This window comes from Tamandua tetradactyla, chromosome 8, assembly GCF_023851605.1.
Source record: "Tamandua tetradactyla isolate mTamTet1 chromosome 8, mTamTet1.pri, whole genome shotgun sequence".
Taxonomy (NCBI): domain Eukaryota; kingdom Metazoa; phylum Chordata; class Mammalia; order Pilosa; family Myrmecophagidae; genus Tamandua; species Tamandua tetradactyla.
This window is the reverse complement of record NC_135334.1, coordinates 29,062,199-29,082,824: the sequence shown is the minus strand read 5'-3', so window position 1 is coordinate 29,082,824 and position 20,626 is coordinate 29,062,199. Positions and strand designations below refer to the sequence as shown.

The window sequence follows — 20,626 nt, the reverse complement described above, 5'->3', positions numbered from 1 at the left end:
CAAAGTGTGTGTGTGTGTGTGTGTGTGTGTGTGTGTGGTGGTAGGCAGTCCCTGAGGGAACTGAACTTGACTTGCATGTGGGGGTGCTGGGCATTATATTTTTGGGGAAGGGCATTATTTACTCCTCCAAACGTACAGTTGAATACTATAGTTATCGGACTAATGACTCACCCCCTTAATGCCCACAGCCCAAGAGAACAACAAATGTGGAAAAAAAGAAAAATTTATGTCCAATTGACTCCCTCAGACTAACTGACCTTTAACTAATTTATTCCTCTCAGAATTTACAAGAAAACTGCCTTGTATTTTTTTCCCATTCTCTCTTCCTTGTCTCCTCTCACTTACTCTCACTTACTTAGATTGCCTTTCTTTTATCCTGTTATAAAGTAGCTTTCTAAATACGGTAAAATCATGATTCTCATACAGATAAAAAATAAACATATATTAAAGATTTTATCCTTCTCATTAACCTGTGATGGAACCAGGGAGATATTACAACTGGTTCAAAAGAGAATTCAAAGAACAGACACAATTATAGATCAGGAATATTGAAATAAATCTGCAAAGGGTGATAAAACTGGCTTTTCTACAGAGAAAGATGGAAGCCAATGGCTTTTCCAATGGACAGGCCAAAAACTTGCAAATCTATAGACAAGAATTATTTGCATCATTATCAGTTATCTGTATGCCTCCACAACAGTCTCAATCAGTCTCTATTTTGAAATTCATTTTTCTTCTCTCCTTAGTGCCCAGAAATACCCCATAAATAGTGTAGTGGCTCATGGTGGGGTTGTCATCAACAAACGGGAAAGGCTATGATGGAGCAAATTTTAGGGGAAGATCATAGTTTTGTTTTAGATGGTTAAATGGCATATTAGCCATTAAGTGGAATTGTTGAATAGGGAGTTGAAGATATGAATCTGTAGTTCAGGAGAGAAGTCTTGGGTTCAAATATAAATTTGGGAATCAGCTTTCATGTGGTAATTAAAGTTGCAGGAGTGGGTAAGATCATCAGGGAATAAATATTGATAAAAAACAATTTTTTATTTTATTTTTTGATCTTTAAGTCTTTAAAAATTTCTGTAGTCATTCATTCATTTATCCTCCCCTCCAAATCCTGAGTACCTGCTGTGAGGGAGCACTGTTTTAAAGGCCAAGGATACACACAACAGTAAGTCAAAATCTCTACTCTGTTGAAGTGTACATTCCTTTGGTATCACCTTATTTTGTCTATCTTTTTTTTTGCTTTTTATTATTTTTATCCTTCCATTTTTGCAAATTTTACCAAGTTCCTAAACGGCTCCAGTGCACATGCTCGCGGTTGAGCTTTCACTTTTTAATGTTAACTCTACAGTGTTGGCCATTCTCCTTTTCCCCACTCACTTCCCACCCCCAATATATGTACAACAGCTCTATTATGAGCTCTTCTTGATCAGGACCTATGTCCTGCAAGGCTGATATGTATAGATTGCTTCAATGAGCTCCCTTGCCTTCTGGCCTCCAGTTGGGTCCAGCCATTAGGAACACCAAAAGGAAAGCAAAAGGTAGAGAAGAGAGAGGTTGGGGAAATAATTTCCCACCCCTGCCAATTCTCCTGCTTTCTGGCTGCAATTCTTGTGGTGGCTGTACTTCTTCATCATGTAGCTTTGATGGGAAGTTTCTCTTTCGAGTCTCTAGATCTAACCAGCTCCAGTAACATTGTTCCTTTACCGCTTCCTTTTTAAGTCCAGATGTGATAACCGCTTCCTGCTGTTGCTAGTTCTTGGGTGACTGGCTCTCCATTGATAGTTACCTTAACCCTGTCCATTCTTCTGGAAATGGCCCCTTTATTAAACTGTCTTAAATGACACCCTTTTCACCCTACTATCTGTTTTCTGGCAGGACTCTAACTGCAATACCTACCATTTGCTTGCTTGCTTTCCAAAGCTGAGTTTTTCAAGGTAAGAAGTTACCCTATATAAGGTCTTTGTTCTTGAAGGTTTTCAGACTAATATGAGAAAGAAGACAAGGTCACATGAACTAGATAAAATTTAGTGCAAAGCAGTGCGTTCGGAAGTATAGATTTTTTACTGCAGTATAATCGTAAAATGAGTGAAGCATACATTTGTGAGTAAACTTTTTAAAATATTTTTATTGACAAAGCATAACAACATACAAACACAAAAATCCTTAACATATAACATTCCAGTCTTGGTATATAATCAGTGACTCACAATATCATCACATAGTTGTATATTTACCATCATTATTTCTTAGAACATTTACATCACTCCAGAAAAAGAAATAAAAAGAAAAAAGAAAAATCTCATACATACCGTACTCCTTACCCCTCCCTCTCATTGACCGCTAGTATTTACATCTACCCAATATACTTTAACCTTTGTTTCCCCTATTATTTATTTATTTTTAATCCATATGTTTACTTATCTGTCCATACCATAGATAAAAGGAGCATCAGACACAAGGTTTTCACAATCACACAGTGTGAGTGAACTCTTTTAATCAGATCTAAAAAATATGGTGCAAACAATATGCTCATAGTAGTAATTAAGTTTGTTGTGGGAAAAATAGTTATATTTTACATACACGTAAATATACTCAAGATTTTCCTATGTATATCTGTAGCTATATCCATATGTATCTATCCATATATGTGTATATGTGTATATGTGATGTATACCTTATTGAAACCTCATCACTAGGGTCAGGAATATAATGGATACTTTTTGCTTTTTATCTTGCTTGACTTCTTCATGGCTTTTGAAACCCTGTATATGGACCATCCTTCCTTCTTTTTTTTGGTCTCTGTGACATTATCTACCATGGTGGACATACCTTAAGGTGATCCCCCTGTGAGTCACAACCTTATATAATCCTCTTCCCTTTAGTGCAGGCAGACCTGTGACCTGTTTCTAATCAATTGAATATAGCAACATTGGAGGAATTTTGAAAACGTATTTAAAGTCCCTAATCAGTTGATTTTAAGTTTATCAGAAGGGAGATTATCCTGGGTGGGCATGATTACTCAGGTGAGCTCTGTAAAAGAAGGTCTAGAGCTCAGAGACTGGAAATACCAAATACTCTATCCTTTGCTGCTGGCTTTGAAGACGCAAACTGCTGCCATTTCTACAGAAATTAATTCTAAAGAAATGAATTCTGCCAACAACCAGAAGCTTGGAAGCAGATTGTTCCATAGTCAAGCTCCCAGATGAGAAATGCAGCTGGCCAACACCTTGATTTCAGTCATGTGAGACCCAGAGAAGAGGACCTAACAAATCTGTGTCTGAACTCCTGACCCATGAAAACTGTGAAATAATAAAGGTGTGCTGTTTTAAGCTTCTAAGATAGTGGTAATTTGTTACTCAGCAATAGAAAACCAATATAGCCACATCTGTTTTTTCTTTTCTTTCTTCATCCCTTAGTCTTTTCTTCTGGAATCTCTTTCTCTGCTCATTCTCAGAGCTATTTTCAGTCTTCTGATCTTCTTTTCTTTATATGTTCTCCTTGGATTATCTCACCCACCCCCAACTTCATTCCATTTCTATGCCAATGACTATCAAATATACATCTCCAGGCCAGCTTTCTTTCCTCAGTTCCAAATTTATTTATCCAACTGTCTACTCTATTTTTCTACTTGGATGTTCCATGGGCAACTCTAGCTCAGCGTCCAAAACTCATCTTCCTTCACAGATATAGATTCTTCCTCTTTTATCTTAGCCTCATCCAATTAATTCCATTCCAGGAGTGGCACTGAAATAAACTGGATTAGTAAGGACTGGATTAGAATGCTTTTGGATGGAAATACTAGAAAACTCAATTCAAATGGATTTAAACAATAAATACATTTTAATGGTGCAGTAATAAAAACTCAGAGATAGGAGTGATTTGTTCAGGCCACTGGCTCCATTTATGGTCTCTTAAGGGTGTTTGCTTTTTCCTCAGACTGACTTTCCTTCTAATAGCAAAATGGTTGTACCAGTTCCAGGCCTCACATCTGCTGACTCATGAAGAGAACTTTTCACCAAAATGTGGAAGGATATTACTGGGCTTCAGTTTGGAACAACTGCAGTCACATTTTCATCTCTGAGTCATTATGACCTGATATAAACCACTTCCATCTGTCCACCAGTTCCACCCCAACCATCTGGCTGCTACAGAATGGAGAGTGATGAAATAGATCTGGGAGCAGCAACTAATAATGTCAGCCATGTAGACAGAGAAAGCCACCCTCCTATAAGGGCTTTGTGGATAGGAGTGAGTATCTACAGCAGCCACTATGTGGACAGTAAGGCAGGGAACAGAATGGGATGACTCAGCATCAACAGAAAAGGACCAGGTTTCCTACCCATCCCACCCTTGACATCTTGGCATTACTTTTACCCTAGATACAACTCCAGGAAAACAGGGTGTTCTAGTTTGCTAGCTGCAAGAATGCAATATGCCAAAAATGGAATGGCTTTTAAAAAGGGGAATTTAGTGAGTTGCTAATTTACAGTTCTAAGGCTGAGAAAATGTCCCAATAGACATTTTATGAAAATGTCCCAATAGTCTATAGAAATGTCCAATCTAAGGCCTCCAGAGAAAGATACCTTGGTTCAAGAAGGCCGATGAGGTTCAGGGTTTCTCTCTTGAGTGGAAGGGCACATGGCGAACACAATCAGGGTTCCTCTCTTATCTGGAAGGGCACATGGCGGACACAGCATCATCTGCTAGCTTCTTCTCCTGGCTTCCAGTTTCATGAAGCTCTCCGGGAGGCATTTTTCTTCTTCATCTCCAAAGGTCACTGACTCATGGACTCTCTGCTTCGTGGTGCTGCAGCATTCTCTGCTCTCTCTGAATCGCCTTCATTCTCCAAAATGTTTCCTCTTTTATAGGACTCCAGAAACTTATCAAGACCCACCCAAATGGGTGGAGACATGTAATCACCTAATCCAGTTTAACAACCACTCTTGATTAAATCACATCTCCAGGGATATGATCTGATTTACAGTTTCAAACATACAATATCGAATAGGGATTATTCTACCTTTATGAAATGGGATTTTGATTAAAACATGGCTTTTCTAGGGGACATACATCCTTTTAAACCAGCACAGAGGAATACACAGCAATTGCTGAGATCATGTTTCCACTACTCTCAGCATAGTGTGGACTTGGAGTGGAAATTAAAATATAGAAAATAAAGTTGCATTTCTCACTAGAGTTGTGGACTAAGACCCATACCTACTCTATCAATGAGCACTTGGGCCTTTGGAGATAAATTTTAATAAATCCATGTTCATATTTTAAGAGTCAAAAGTCCTTCCTCTCATTTGTCTGTTGTGATCCTTCTTGTCCTTCACTCAGATTGATTCCCCCAATCAGCCGACCAGAAGTACTTCTCTCCTTCAGGGCTTTATATTTATCCGTCTTGTTGCAGGGCATCTTTGAAAGGCTCAATGCTCTGCCCTAATGTGTGCCTCTGGGGTTCAAGTTCGTGTATTCAGAATATGATAGCTAAGAGCTTTCTGGAAATATCTCCAACTACACAGCGTCTTGCCCCAAGTTTTATTATTTTCAATGGCTAAACCTTTAACTGTTTCGACATCCTGGTTTCCTGAACCAAGTGATTTCTGTGAGATATATTTAATTTAGGCTCTTAGACATAAAACAAGTCCAGACATTGGGGAGTGAGGTTTATCCATGTAGCAAACCCATTTTCTTTGGGAAAAAAAGTCAAAGTCTGAATTTTGATCATGTCTTTAGGTGTGAATAGATAATTCTGTTCTGTTCATATTGTTTTGTGGATCCAGAGATAATCCTCAGCAGAGTTAGCTAAAATCGAAGTTGTAGATTGCTATTTTTTTTTGGTCTAGGTTAAATTGGATTTCCTTTGAGCAACAAATCAAGGATTTTAAATTTGGAAAGCAAAAAAGCCTTTTATATCCTAACATTTTCTCTTTCAATTATAAAACCCATTTGCTGAGAGAAGATAGGAAAAAACTACCATGTTCCAGTGGCAGATACTCCTGAGGGCTTTATGTTATCAATCTATGCTACTATCGTATAAGGTAGGTATTTCTTTTCATTTTCTTTTTGTAAAAAGAGGAAACAGCCTAAGAGAGATGTGTCCCAAGTAGAGTAGAGTCTTGGGACAAGATTTAAAACAAAGATTATAACCATAACATTCATTCTTCTCACTTCAGCATTTCACAGTGCCTCTTTAAATATTATATTATATTATCAGGGATCAAAAATATGAAGAAGGAAGATGAAAGGAGTTTAGAAAACAAAAGGGCATGATTCAGTTCTTTAGTTTCTTAAACCTGATAAGGCCAGAAACAATTAGTCAAGTATCCCCAAAGCAAAGCTGCTCTCACATAATCAGGTGCTGTTTAAATTTTTTTTTTTTAATTTTCCTGTAAACAAGTCTAAGAAATTTCAACTTTAATGTAACAAGGTTTACGGGTAAAAGAGCAGCACATTAAAAGATTTGTCTTTCCAAACCCAGGCCTATGGAACAGACTGATTTCAGATTCTAGCTAATAAAAAAAATGACCATTTTATGTAGTTAAGAAGAAAAAGACACAAATTGGGTGCTTAATATGATCATGTTTTTTTTAAAGTTCTCTCCCCGTCTATTGAAATCTTTTTGGGATTGGCTCAAACTCTCATTCTATGTATGGGGAAAAGTCCGATGTTTTTCTGAAAGCTTCATGAGATGCCTAAGGGTCTACAGACTCAGGTCCACCTTTGCTTCCTCTAGTAGTGATTATCTTGATAGCCAAAGCATCTGTTTTTCTTCTGTTCACATTGCTTCAAACGTGAAATTCAACTATTTCTCCTAATTTCCTAATCTCCTAATGTCTCAGCTGGAAGGACACATGGCGAACATGGTGGTGTCTGCTGGCTTTCTCGTGGCTCTACAAAAAGGGACTCTCTCAAAAATGTTTCCTCTTTTAAAGGATTCCAGTAAGCAACTCCACCTTCAGTGAGTGGAGACACACCTCCATGGAAATCATCTAATCAAAAGTTACCACCCATACTTGGGTGGGTCACATCTCCATGGGAACAATCAAAATGCTCCCACCCAGCAATATTGAATGAGGATTAAAGGACATGGCTTTTCTGGAGTCCACCATAGATTCAAACTGGCACAAAAGCTAAATGTGAGTATGGTTGAAAGAGGAAGGCTAGGGGCATGTATGACACCAGAAGGAAAGATAGATAATAAAGACTGGGGCTTTATAACTTATTGAATCCTAGAGTGGAGAATGATGGTGATTAAATGTATAAATATAAGAAAGTTTCTACATGAAGGAGAACAAATGAATGTCACCATTGCATGGTGGTGAAAATGGGATGGATAAGGAAAAATATAATTAATGCAAACTAGGGTTTATAGTTAACTATAACATTGTAAAATTCTTTCATTAATTGTAACAAAGGCAATATACTAAAGCTAAATGTCAATAAGAAGGGGATAAAAGGGAGGAGTATGGGATTCTTGTGTTTCTTTTTTTTACTTTTTGTTTTATTTTTTCCCTCTTCTTTTGTTGAGGAAGAGAGAAAATCTATATGTTCTCATATAGATTGTGGTGGTGAATGCCAGCTATGTGATAATACCAGGAGCCATTGATTGTACACTTAAGGTGGATTGTATGATGTGTACATAAAACTGTTTGAAAAATAAACAGAAAGATACAAAAGCTGGAGAAAATGTGAAGAGAGAGATGTACCTTTCCAGTGTTTGTAGGGAAGTAGAATGGTGCAGTCCCTCTGGAGGGCAGTGTGGTAGTTCCACAGGAAGCTAAGTATAGGGTTGCCATATGATCCTGCAATCCCATTATTAAGTATATATTTAGAAGAACCGAAAGCAGGGTCATGAACAGACATTTGCACATTGGTATTTATGATGGCATCATTCACAGTTTGCAATGGATGGAGGTGGCCTAAGGGTACATCAACTGATGAATGGAAGGGCAAACTGTTGGGTATACATACAATGGAATATTGAGTGACTGCAGGAAGGAATGAAATTGTGAGGCATACAACTAGGTGAATGACTCTTGAGGATATTGAGTGAAGCAAGCCAAAAATGAATAGCGTATGGTCTCACTAATGTGAATTAACTATAATGAGCAAACTCTGAGCACTGAATCTAAGAGCATGGGTTGTCAAGGGATGGAAAGTGGGCAGAGTTTGGTCAATTGATGATTAAGGAGGACAGAATGTTCAATAAGGCGTATTATAAAGGTTTCTAGATTGTAAGCTCTTAGGCAGTCACATCTATTCCTGAGTTTTAACTGTCATTTCTAAATTCTGAGTTGCTTTGCTCTTTGTGTATAACCTGGTAGTTTCCTGGAACTTTGGGAATCTGTGTGACACCTGAGACTCAGAGTTGGAGTTCTGCAGCTCTGAGAGTCAGCATTACTCCATACAGCAATGGTTAAAGAAGCCGAAGAAGCCCTAGTGCCCACAGTTCAATGCACCAAATTGATCTCATAGTCTTCACCCTACCAGGCTTCTTCATTGAAATGCTCCTTTGCTCTGCTAGTTCCTTACTTGTCTACGTTTTTTTTTTTTTTTTTTTTAATATGGGCAGACACCAGGAAATGAAACTTGTCTATGTTTTAATTCCTCCACCCTCTAGTCTAAAACACTTCCCAACAGCTATGGGTTTTGGTCGTGTCTAAGCCTCTACATTTTCTGAAGTTGGTCACTTTGTATCTATCACATGCTGCCTGCATCACAAGTATGTCTTATTTCCACAGCTAGTTTTGTGAACTCCTTGAGGCTGGATACCATATCTTCTACTTATCTTGTATTTTCCATAGCACCTACTGCAGTGCTGGGCACAAAGTAGGTACTCAATAAAAAGTAATTGAATAATGAAAAAAAAAAAAAATGGAAAAACAGATCAGACTTCAATTAGAGATGTGAACAAAATGGACCTGGTTAGGACTAGAGGAACTCAGAATACAAGGTAAAGGATGACATTGTCTGTATTTTAAAACTTCAACTTCTGTGTGAGACCAAAGATAGAGATATTTATTTGGTCCAAAGTTTAAATTTTCCATAGCATACTATCTAATTTAACCTGTTTGGTCAGTTGATTTAAACAATATAATTACATGGAACCTAGAATAGGGAATGAGATCTTGTTATTCTGTATAGGTTCACTTAATACCCTGATACATTCCAGAGTATTTTGGGCAGAAAATCAAAAATAATTTGCAAAATCCCTTTGAGGGACTGGAAAAAAATATGGAAATATTAAACTTCCCCACCTGGAAATTCCTGATATTCCCTCAAGCATTAAGAACTCCCAATTTAATAAGCCAGGTCCTCGATCTTGAGGCTTGCCCTTATGAAATTTATTTCTGAAATGGCAAAGCTAAGCCGACTTAATTATACCTAAGAATCACCCCTAGATAGCCTTTTTTTTTTTTGCTTAGATGTGGCCTCTCTCTCTCTCTCTAAACCAACTCTGCAAATAAACTCACTACTGACCCCCAGCCCCTACGTGGGACATGACTCAGTAAATCCCTCTGGCAATGTGGGACATGACTCCCAGGGATGAACCTGGCCCTGGCACTGTGGGTTTGAGAATACCTTCTTAACCAAAAGGGGGAATAGAAATGAAACAAAATAAGGTTTAAGTGGCTAAGAGATTTTAAATAGAGTCGAGAAGTCATTCTGGAGGTTGCTCTTAAGCTAACTTCAGCCAGATATTACTAATTGCCACAGTATGCCAAGTCCAAACCAACTAGTATTCCTGAAAACACTAGAGAATACCCTAGGCCCTACCTCAGACTCTATAAAAGTTTTTCTTAGTAAGTTTATGTTTTTCAGAAACTTAAAGCCTTTAGATTGTTCCTATGCCAGATAAACCCTGAAACCCAGAGATACCAGTCTCTCCATGAACATCAACCAGTTTCCTCCAAAAATATCAACACCCCTTTCCAGTATGACGAAGCTAAAATATCCCTGAAGATTGAGAGAATGATCGAAGGGAGGAGGTTAACTGAGAAATTAGGATTTAACAAATGACTGTGATTACTGACTCATTATATAGATATTTCTTTTTAATTTCTAGTGTATTAGACTAGCTAGACAGAAATACCTGAAACTGTTGAACTGTAATCCAGTAGTCTTGATTTTTGATGACTGTATAACTATATAGTTTTTATCATGTAACCGTGTGATTGTAAAAGCCTCGTGACTGATACTCTCTTCATCCGGTATATGTGTAGATGAGTAATAAATAAAGACAAAAATAATGGGGGGGGGGGTTTAAAGGGGTATGGGATGTTTTGGGTGTTCTTTTTTATTTTTATTTCTTTTTTTGGAGTAATGCAAATGTTCTAAAATTGATTGTGGTGATGACTGCACAACTATATGATGACACTGTGAACTATTGATTATATACTTTGGATGGATTATATGGTATGTGAATATATCTCAATAAAATTGCATTAAAGCCACATAGACAATGAAATTAAAAAGGAATTATGATTTAAAAAAGTTAATCCATTCCTATGGGTGTGAACACATTGTATGCAGGACCTTTTAATGAGGTTATTCAGTTAAGGTGGGTCCCACCTCCTTCAAGATGGGTCCTAATCCTAATATTGGAGTCCTTTATAAAAAAATGAAATTCAGACAAAGAGCAAAAAACTCATAGAAGCAAGAAGATGAAATCAACAAAATCCAGAAGAGAAGTAAAGACCAAGCAGATGCTGCCATGTGCTGAGCCACGTGGTAGAAGAGCCAAGCATCACTGGCAGCTGGTCTTAAAGAAGACAGCATCATCTTTGAAGATACCTTGATTTGGACATTTTCCTGACCTCAAAAATAAATTTCCATTGTTTAACAAGACTCATTTAATGGTATTTGCTTTCAGCAGCCTAGGAAACTAAAACAGGGGTGTGCCAGTTTGAAACTATTATGTACCCCAGAAAAGGGTGGGACATTTTTAATTGTTTCCATGGAGATGTGACCCACACAACTGTGGATGGTAACTTTTGATTAGATGATTTCCATGAAGATGTGTCTCTACTTATTCAAGGTGGGGTTGCTTACTGGAGTCCTTAAGAGGGAACCATTTTGGGAAAACCTTTAGAGCCACCAGAACCAACAGAGCCAATAGAACAGACACAGCCCTGGGGAAGCACTGAAGAAGCCTGGGGAGAAAGCTAGCAGACATCGCCATGTTTGTCATGTGACTTTCCAGCTGAGAGAGAAACCCAGAACTGTCCTTCTTGAACCAAGGTATCTTTCCCTGGATACCTTAGATTGGACATTTTCATTGCCTTAGAACTGTAAACTTGCAACTTAATAAATCCCCCTTTTAAAAAGAGCCATTCCATTTCTGGTATATGGCATTCCAGCAGCTTGCAAACTAGAATAAGGGGATATTAATTCAGTTTTGTTAAAGCCATTCTTCCATTAAAACCATTATTTATTTTGTTCACCATTCTACTTACAGACTCTTAAACTCTTATAATCTTTCTGAAATACAAAACTCAGAGTCCAAGCTGTACAATTTAATTTTATTTAATTAGTTTTTACTTTGTAATATTTTAATTTTATTGAGATATCTTCACACGCTTTAGAATCAAAGTACATAATCAATTGTTCACAATATCATCACATAGCTGTGTATCCATCACCCTGATCTTTTTTCAAACATTTGCATTACTCCAGAAAAAGAAAAAAAAAAACACCCAATACATCCCTTACCACTTGGACCACCCTCTTATTGATCAGTAAAAAATTTCAATTTACTTAATTTTAAGATTTACAATAGAGATAGATAGACTAAGACAGTGTAATATTGATAGAAAGTAGAGCAACAGCAACAACAAAAACTTTCAGAAGAGTACAAACTATGCAATTTGAATATTTAGTTTCTTGGTTTTTCTACAGTGAACATTACAGATTTATCCTCATCTTGGATATTTTCTTTCAAAATGAGTTTGAAAAGTTCTGCATCTTTTTTACAAGCTAGATAGTATCTTGGGTACAGTGAAGACTCAAATAGCATCTTTCTCTCATGTCCTGGAACACTTCTCATAAAGAAGATCATGTCACTTCTTGTATTACTGATATTTTCAGGAGGATCAATTCCCTATAAAGAAAAGACAATGTCACCTAATTTTTTAGGATATCAACAAGACTAAAAAAGTCTGTTTTCCATTAAAAACAAATTGAGGTTAGTCTTACCTTAAAAGAAATAATTTTATTCTCACAGGAGAGTGTAGAAATTCTTTGCTCACACTGCACAGAGATGGTTACTGCCAGACCTCTAGTTTGGCTATCTTTATATCTAAATATTATAAACACGGTGCGGGGTGCATTAACTGGAATAGCCATTAATAAAACAGAACATTAGTTAGAAGAAATGTGCACACCAATATATATGGAAATTAATCAACAGTTCAGCCTTAATATACCCATTCCCAATCCTGCACTCTGTGATTTGGCCAGTCAGCATGCAGAGAACATGCACTGCTGGTCCGACATTCTTTAAAACACATTTAAATGTATATCATAGCACACATGCAGCAGCTTTTTAATATTATGAATTCTAAGTGATGATGATGATGATGATTTTTATTAAGAAATATCTACACACATACAGTCCAACCATATCATACAATCGATGGCTCACGGTATCATCACATAGTTGGGTATTCTTCACCATGATCATTTTTAGAACATTTGCATCACTCCAGAAAAAAAAAAGAAAAAGAAAAAAAAGAAAAAAACTCCTACATTTCATACTGCTTATCCCTCTCTCTCATTGACCCACAGTATTTCAATCTACTCAATTTTTACCCTTTATTTTTTTTTCAACTGTCCATACCATTAAGTGATTATTTTAAATTCTAAAATGCTAAGTAGATTAGAAATCCAATTGAGTTAAAAATTCAGTATTTTTTGAGAATGCACATTCCAACTGCTTCAACTCTGCCTAAAATTCTGATATTTGGAATTTATATCTTTGAAGGCACAGTAAACATCGATTTTTCTAAGACATTTTAAGATTCTGGTAGAAGTCAGATTCATTTGAAATGTTTATGTGCTTATTTTAATTTTTAAAATGCTATCAGCATATTTAGCTATAACGAGCAGGAATTAAGGATCCAACTCTGTAGATCTCTTATACAGGCTTGTGGTGACATGACCCCTGAAAATGCCTTTATTTGTATCCATTTTTTTCACCCTAATTAAAAAATATGGATGTCCTATAGTTTCTTCCAAGTGGCAATATTCCTACTCTTAATGACTTTTCATCTAATGATTGTGCCCAGCATAGAAAAATGTAGGCAGTAAAACGGAATGGGAAGAAATAACTAGTCATTGATACGTCAGCAAATATAAAAAAAATACCTTCACACTCCGAATCAGTCATATCCTCAAACACAGGTTTGTTTCCCTGGTCAACGAAGAGAACTTGGCCATTCAAATTTCTTATTACTGAGAGTGTAGGTTCAAGTCTGCCAAAGTGATCTGATTCCAGGTTTTCTACAATACACATTAAAACCATTAAATTTTTTTCTAAATCTACAAATAGGCATATTATATTCTTTAGTTTTGAATAACTATTACTTACACTATTCTGTAACAGAAGCATTAAAGGTGCTATTGCTTTTTGTTTTTTTCATTTTTAGATGCATGGTCTGGGAATTGAACTCGTGTCTCCTGCATGGAAGGCGAGAATTCTACCACTGAGCCACAGATGCTATTATTTTTTAACTCACTCCCAAAGGCACACCCTGTTTCTTATTATCACTCAGAACTATTCCATCTCTGAAATAATAAATTCAAATATCCTACATTCTGACCACAATCTCTTACCTTTTAGTTTTCTCGTACTTTTACTCCAACTATACATATGTTCTTAGACTTTGTGGAGTCCTTCAGTTTCCTGACTCTTATACTTCCTTCCTGTTTAACAACCTCTTCCTGTCCTTCTTTACTTCCTTATGGTAGCCTGGACCCCATGGTTCATCACTTTATCTATCCTTTTTTCCAGTATCTTAAATCCCTAATTCATTTGGCTTTCTACTACCAAGCTCCAAGCCTGGCTGTTGAGAGCTACAGGAGAAAAATTATACAAATGTGCAAATTAGTACCATTATGAATACATCATATGGCCTTCAATTCCACTTCACTTACAGTATTCACTGTGGCACCATCAGGTAATTCCTCTATCCCTTCTGTCCTAAGGGAAAATGTGGAAAAGGTAACTCACCTGATACCTAACCCTATCTGCATTCGCTACTGAGACTTTGATTTACCAACCATCATCTCTCTTTTATCAACCCAGGAACTCTAATTCCTGGACTTCATACTAAAGAAACAATCAGACAAACATGCAAACATTTCTATACAAGAATGCATGTGGGAGCACTGCTAATGATAACAAACTGGGAGCAACTTAAATGTCCATTAATTGGTGATTGATTAAATACATTTTGATATTCCCTTACTATGGAATACTATGGGACATTAAAAATTTAAAATAATGTAATTATTAATTATATGTCCACATATATCACTAACTAGAAATAGAAGCTTAATATAGTCTGATCCATTTTAACAAAAATACAAGCATTCATGTGTATAAATGTATATATTGAAAGAAGAATGGAAACATTACATCAAAATGATAGGAATGGGGTGCATGGGTGGTTCAGTGGAAGAATGCTCTTCTTCCATGCGGGAGACCTGGGTTCGATTCCTGGACAATGCACCAAAAGAAACAAACAAACAGAAAGATAGGAATAGTTACTTCTGGATGACTTTTTTTTTTTTTTTTGCATGGGCAGGCACCAGGAATCCAACCTGGGTCTCTGGCATGGCAAGTGAGAACTCTGCCTGCTGAGCCACCATGGCCCGACCTCTGGATGATTTTTATGTTTTCAATTTTCATTTTATCATCTTCATTGCCTGAATTGTTTAAAATAAACACATTTTTATAATCAGTAAAGCATAAGGTCTTTTCATTTTGAAATAAAAATATTCTCCATCAACCCTATTCCGCTCTGCAGCCACAGCCTTGTTTCTCTCCTTTTTTTAATAGCCAGTCATCTGACAGAATTTTCTGTATCATTTCTTTACCTTCCATTCATTCTTTCACTCAAAAAACTGCCTTTGCCTTCATTTCTCCATTTAGCTGTTTTCACCAAGACCATCAAACTCCTTGTTGCTAAATCTAATAGATGCTTTCTGGTCCTTGATTTTCAAAGCTACAAAAATTCAACACAATGTCCTTTACCTCCATCTTAAAACACTCTCCTGGAATTCCATGACATAACACTCTCTTGGTTTTTCTTCTTCCTCTTTGGTTCATTTGCCCTGTCTTTTTTTTTGGTGTGTTTTCCTATTTGCATCCTTTAAATGTAGCTATTCCTCAGAGTTTAGTTCTTGGGTTTTACTTTCTCAGTCTACACATTTTCCTTGGAGTATTTTTATTTTTTTCCTATAGAAATGCAGAAGCCTGTTGCATCTTTATCTCCAGGCTGAATTTTTGTCCTGAGCTCAGAAACATGTCCAGCAGTCTACTGGACATCTCTACTAGGATGTCCCACAGTTATCTCAAGATTCAAAACAATTTACCTTCATTTATTTTTTAATTTACTCTGCATACCAAATCTGCTCTTCCTACTGCTTCCTATTCCACTGAATGTACAAATTACTCAGTGGAAAATGTAGGCCTTATCCTTTCTGCCATCTTCTCCTTTCCCTTTGCATTCAACCCCAACCATGTCCTATTGATTTTTCCAAATATTTCTAAAATCCACTCATAGATCTTCATCCCACTGTGTATACTTTAATTTATGTCATCATAATATCCTACAGGGACTACAACAATAGTTTCTTAACTAGAATCTCCCTCACCCTTTTTTTTTAGCCACTTCTTGTCAATTCTTTATACTAATGTGTGCTGGCTTGAAAAAATTGCGTATGTTTTAGTCCTGATTCAATCTTGTGGAGGCAATTATTTCTTTCAATCCTGATCTAATACAGATTGGAATGTTTTGATTAGATTATCTCCATGGAGATGTGACACACACAATTATAGGTATTAATTTTGATTAAATGGAGATGTGACTCCACCCATTCCAGGTAGGTCTTGATTAGATTACTGGAATCCTTTAAAAGAGGAAACATTTTGGAGAAACTTCAGAAATGACAAAAGCCTCAGAGCTGACAGAAACTTCACAGCAGAGGTGACACAGATGTGGACACATGGAGAATAGAGACATGGGTGTTTGGAGCCCAGTTTAACATTACCATGAGATGTTAAGCAAGCTAGAACCTGGAGAGAGCCAAGGGAAGCCAAGAGATGAAAGCCCGCCCTGGAGAAGTAGAGCGAGAAACCCCCACCGGAGCAGAGGTTGAGAGCAATGGAGCCCAGGAGGAAGGGACCAGCAGATGCCAGCCATGTGACTTCTCAGTTGACAGAGGTGTTCCAGACCGATTGGTCTACCTTGAGTGAAGGTAACCTCTTGTTAGTGCCTTAATTTAGACACTTTCACTTCCTTAGAAGTGTAAACTTGTAACTTATTAAATTCCCCCTTTTAAAAGCCATTCTAGTTCTTATATATCGCATTCCAGCAGCTTGCAAACTAACACAAAGATGCTTGAAAGATATTTTAAAAATAAAATATGATCATGTTATCTCAGAATTTTAATGAGGCACAAGACCACCCAGAATAAGGATTATGTTTTTTAGACCTCCTTGAAGTTAGGTGCAGTCATATGACTAAATCCTAGGTCATGGCCTCTGAATGGAATTGAAGAGCCTTTAAAGGGAATGGGCCTGTCTTCTCCATATCTCTACTCCTTTCTCGCTAGCGGGATATTAACCTAAGGAGTGTGTAATTTTTCAACTCTTCATCTCCCTAGAGAGATGATGGAGTACAAGATCGAAAAACCCTGAGATTCACAACATCATCAAGCAGCCCACTAGCCATATCAGTCCTCAACTGCCTACTTGGACTTTTATTTGAAAGAAAACTTTTCTTTTATTCAGCCACTATAGTTTCAGGTCTTTTTTTTTTTTTTTTTTACAGCACACTAATCTATATCCTAGCTAATAGAGATTGTGCTTAAAATCCTTAAATGGCTCCTCACTACCCGCAAGATAAGATCCAAACTCCACAGCTTGGAATAAAAGAAAGTTTTTATCTGCATTGTCTTCACTCCAATTTCTCTCATTCTTCATCTTCTACTCTATACTCAGCCATTCTGAATTAGCCTTAATTCTTCATATACGCCATGATTTCTTTCATATCTTGGCTTTTGCATATGTTCTTCTCTTCCCCTAAAATACCTTCTCTTGGCTAAGTCCTATTCACTTTACAAGTCTCTCTTTAGATGATACCTCCTTCAAAATGTTTTTCCAGAACCTGCTGGACTGAGTTAGCTATGCCTTCTATGTGCTCCCACAGCATTCTGTGCTATGCAACACTTATCTTATTGCATTCTAATTCCCTTTCTTATGTGCCTGCTCTTCCTGTAGGAACTGTGTTTTACTCATCATTGTATTCTATTGCTTGTACCAATATTTAGTAAATTAAATAGGACAATCTTTGAGCAACATAAAAGGACTAGAATTTGAAACAGTTGTTTTATTCTATTTCTAGTCCAGAAAGTGTCACCTTAAGAATGGGGAAACTGGGTGGGCCACAGTGGCTCAGCAGGCAAGAGTTCTTGCCTGCCATGCTGGAAACTTGGGTTTGATTCCCGGTGCCTGCCCATGCCCCCAAAAAAGAATGGGGAAACTGTCACTTATAAGGAAAAGAATATAAGAAACTAACGACCTTTAATAGCCTGAGGTCTGCTAGAGCATTTTAGGCTACACATGCATCTGTTCTTTCCCGAATGCTAGAAGGCTTTATTAAGAATATTTAATGATGCAGCCTCATGCTTCTCACCCCACACATCCCCACCTCTATTTTCAGAATTTTTCCAGGCTTCTCAAAGGATTTTTGAGAGAGATGATGGAAGAAGATAAAAGTTCTTGATTTTGGACAACAACCTTCATGCTTTGGTCCCTTTTCCTGAACCTCCAGAGAATCTATGACTCCCTCCTAAGCTTAGGACTTATATTACAATCATGGTCTATTCTGTAGATTCTAAGAGCTGGAGAATTTTGTAAGATGTAGAGAAGTATATATTTTTAGAGGTTCTTCTTTTTATCCCTTATCATCTCCTTCATTTCAAGCATGTGCCATATTCCTTTGAGTGAAGATTAGCTTCCTGAATAGACTGGTACCATGGAGACAGTTTCTTTCAGCTGAGAATGGTGACATGGATGTGTCTGTGGGTTGCTTGCTCAAGCAGGTACTTACTTTGTAAAGAAAAAGAAATAAATTTATACTTTACCATCGTTATCAGCTAAGGGGAAAAGAAAGAAACAAAATATATTAAATTCCATATTTCAACTCAGAATCTCCTCTCACCCTATCTTTTTTACGACTCTTTATTTCCAAACCTCTTTAAAAAAAAAAAAAATCCCTATCTACTGCCTGTCTATCCCTGTCTCCAGTCTATCCATATGTGTCTGTCCATCTGCATCTCCTGTCTGTCCACCTGCTTAACCTGTATGTTGGCCTCCATCAGAAATATATAACGAGCCAAAAGATCCCAAACAATGAAGTTCATTAGACTTGATATGTTCTCAAAAAAGTTAGACAGAAAATCTTAAATCTAGAGTCTTATAAATTTAAATTTGTAACTAAAAGGCAACTTCATGAAGTGATAGATTTTACTCTTAGATTGAATGCTTAATGGAAATTCACCTAAGAACTTTCCAGAAATTTTCCAAATGAAGCCAAATGTTCAGTGAACTGCCCAGGGAAGATTAATTTTAAGAATCCATTTCTAGCTGTCAAAAATTTTGGCATAAAACAATATACTTCACTCATAGGTCTCTAGATTTATGGTACCTCACATAATTTGCCAATTTGCTCTGGGAAATAGTATTTCCTGAATATACCCAGTTTTGTGGGATTTTCATGAGGCACCTGCTGCCAACTTGTGAGTGGGCTACTGTTAGCTGAAGTGCCAGGACATGTGCTGGACAAGGTGCTAGGACCTTGGACATGTCATGCTTATTTTCTAAGGTGCCATTTTTTTTTCCAGAGAAGAATGTCATTAATATTACAATGGAAGTTGGTGACAAGAAGGAGTCACTTAATAGTTTACCTCACAACATCTTTTCTAGTTGATTACATTTGTCTGAACCCTGTATACGGCCTACTGCTTTAAACTTACCTTTAAAGTAAAGTGTATTGTCAATAAATTCCATTCCCACAAAGCTGATGCAGTCATCTACTGGTTCAACAGCCATTTTTATCTCTAATGAAAGCAAAGAGCCACTTGTTAAGAGGGAACAATTGTTTCTGTCCCACCTTGTATTTCAAATTCAGAAATCAGTGTATCAGTCAGTATGTTTAAACACTCCGGGCATTTAATAAATGCAATTTAATAAATAAACCCATCTACCTAACGTTCCTTTGCAAACCATCGGACATTTGGAATCTAGAAAGCTTTTTCTCATTAAAGAATATCATAAAGATTGGATAAGTAGCCCACTAATGAACTGAACTACTGTTCTAGTATTCTTTGGGGAAACAAATATATTATCAATATAAACAGAGCTGCAGCTGAAGATTCCGGAAACACACCTAATTTTGTTCTGGTTCTATCTCTGTCTTATAAGCAATGGACTCGCATGGGTGAGAGGCTGAAGATTTGTGACTTCACTGTCAAAATGCTAACGGTGATGGATGATAAAAATGGTGTTTCCACCTAGCGCATGGGGCAGGGTGGGAGGAGATAGAAGGGCTCTGGTATCTGATGGCTTTCTTTCTCCTAAACAGCAGCAGTTGCTGCTCTGGAGTTTGGAGTATACTAGGTTTTCCACATAAATAGTACATTTTTGCTGCAAAATAAATAAATAAAAATAAAAAATACAGGACTTGAAAGAGTTAAAAGTTCTTCTTTTTGCATCTCCCCCTTTCCCCTAAACCCTACCCAACACCAATATGATGTGTATTCTTTTAGCAGAGGTTCTAAATCTGGAAAGTCTGAGTTTAGATGGAATAAAACCAACATTTATTTTCACCAAATTCTAATCAAAATTTAGTATTCCTTCCATTATGAGTGTAGGAAACAAACCATAGTTTTAGTAACAGTTTCTGTGATTCTGTTACTTGTAGAAGTATCTATTTTCTTATTGTGTTAAAATTATTGTGGATATCTTGAAATATGGCTTAAGCTCATTATTTCTGAAATTACAGAAGTTTTGAGTCTCACCAGGGGATCTTATTTAATGTGTTAATAAAGATGCGCATGTACACTGTATCAAATGTTCTTTTTTGTATGCTGTATCGTGGGGTCACATTTCATTATTTTCCATGTATCCTGTTATTGCAGCACCATTTGTTGAATTTTTGCTTGTTTGTTTGATTTTCTTGTTTGTTTTGCTTGTTTGTATTTTGAGAAGTGCATGGACCGGGAATCGAACCCAGGTCTTCATGGCAGGTGAGAATTCTACTGTTAAACTACCCTTACACCCCCCAAAATGTGTTTTTGATAACTATTTTATTATAATTGGTTTCTT

General features: G+C 36.9%; 1 protein-coding gene and 1 long non-coding RNA gene across 8 annotated transcripts in view; one reads left to right on the top strand and one right to left on the bottom strand.

Annotated features, from left to right (window-relative positions):
* The window catches only part of LOC143644229 (uncharacterized), a 66,438-nt gene that overhangs the window by 19,832 nt on the left and 25,980 nt on the right, over window positions 1-20,626 (top strand). For 2 of the 4 annotated variants that reach the window (XR_013156568.1, XR_013156567.1), the window contains exon 3: window positions 1,882-1,940. This is a non-coding gene — a long non-coding RNA (uncharacterized LOC143644229). Of the gene's footprint in view, window positions 1-1,881; window positions 1,941-3,107; window positions 3,606-20,626 lie in introns of those variants that run through there. The other 2 variants (XR_013156565.1, XR_013156566.1) reach the window with 2 other exon arrangements.
* IL18 (interleukin 18) overlaps window positions 11,514-20,626 on the bottom strand; it is a 31,639-nt gene continuing 22,526 nt past the window's right edge. For 3 of the 4 annotated variants that reach the window (XM_077112918.1, XM_077112919.1, XM_077112917.1), the window contains 5 exons: window positions 19,276-19,359; window positions 18,385-18,396; window positions 13,378-13,512; window positions 12,208-12,344; window positions 11,514-12,112 (listed from right to left, as the gene is read on the bottom strand). In XM_077112918.1, the coding sequence (XP_076969033.1) occupies window positions 11,888-12,112; window positions 12,208-12,344; window positions 13,378-13,512; window positions 18,385-18,396; window positions 19,276-19,351 (585 nt within the window). In that variant the 5' untranslated portion in view covers window positions 19,352-19,359 and the 3' untranslated portion in view covers window positions 11,514-11,887. The remainder of the gene's footprint in view (window positions 12,113-12,207; window positions 12,345-13,377; window positions 13,513-18,384; window positions 18,397-19,275; window positions 19,360-20,626) is intronic. The other variant, XM_077112920.1, reaches the window with a different exon arrangement.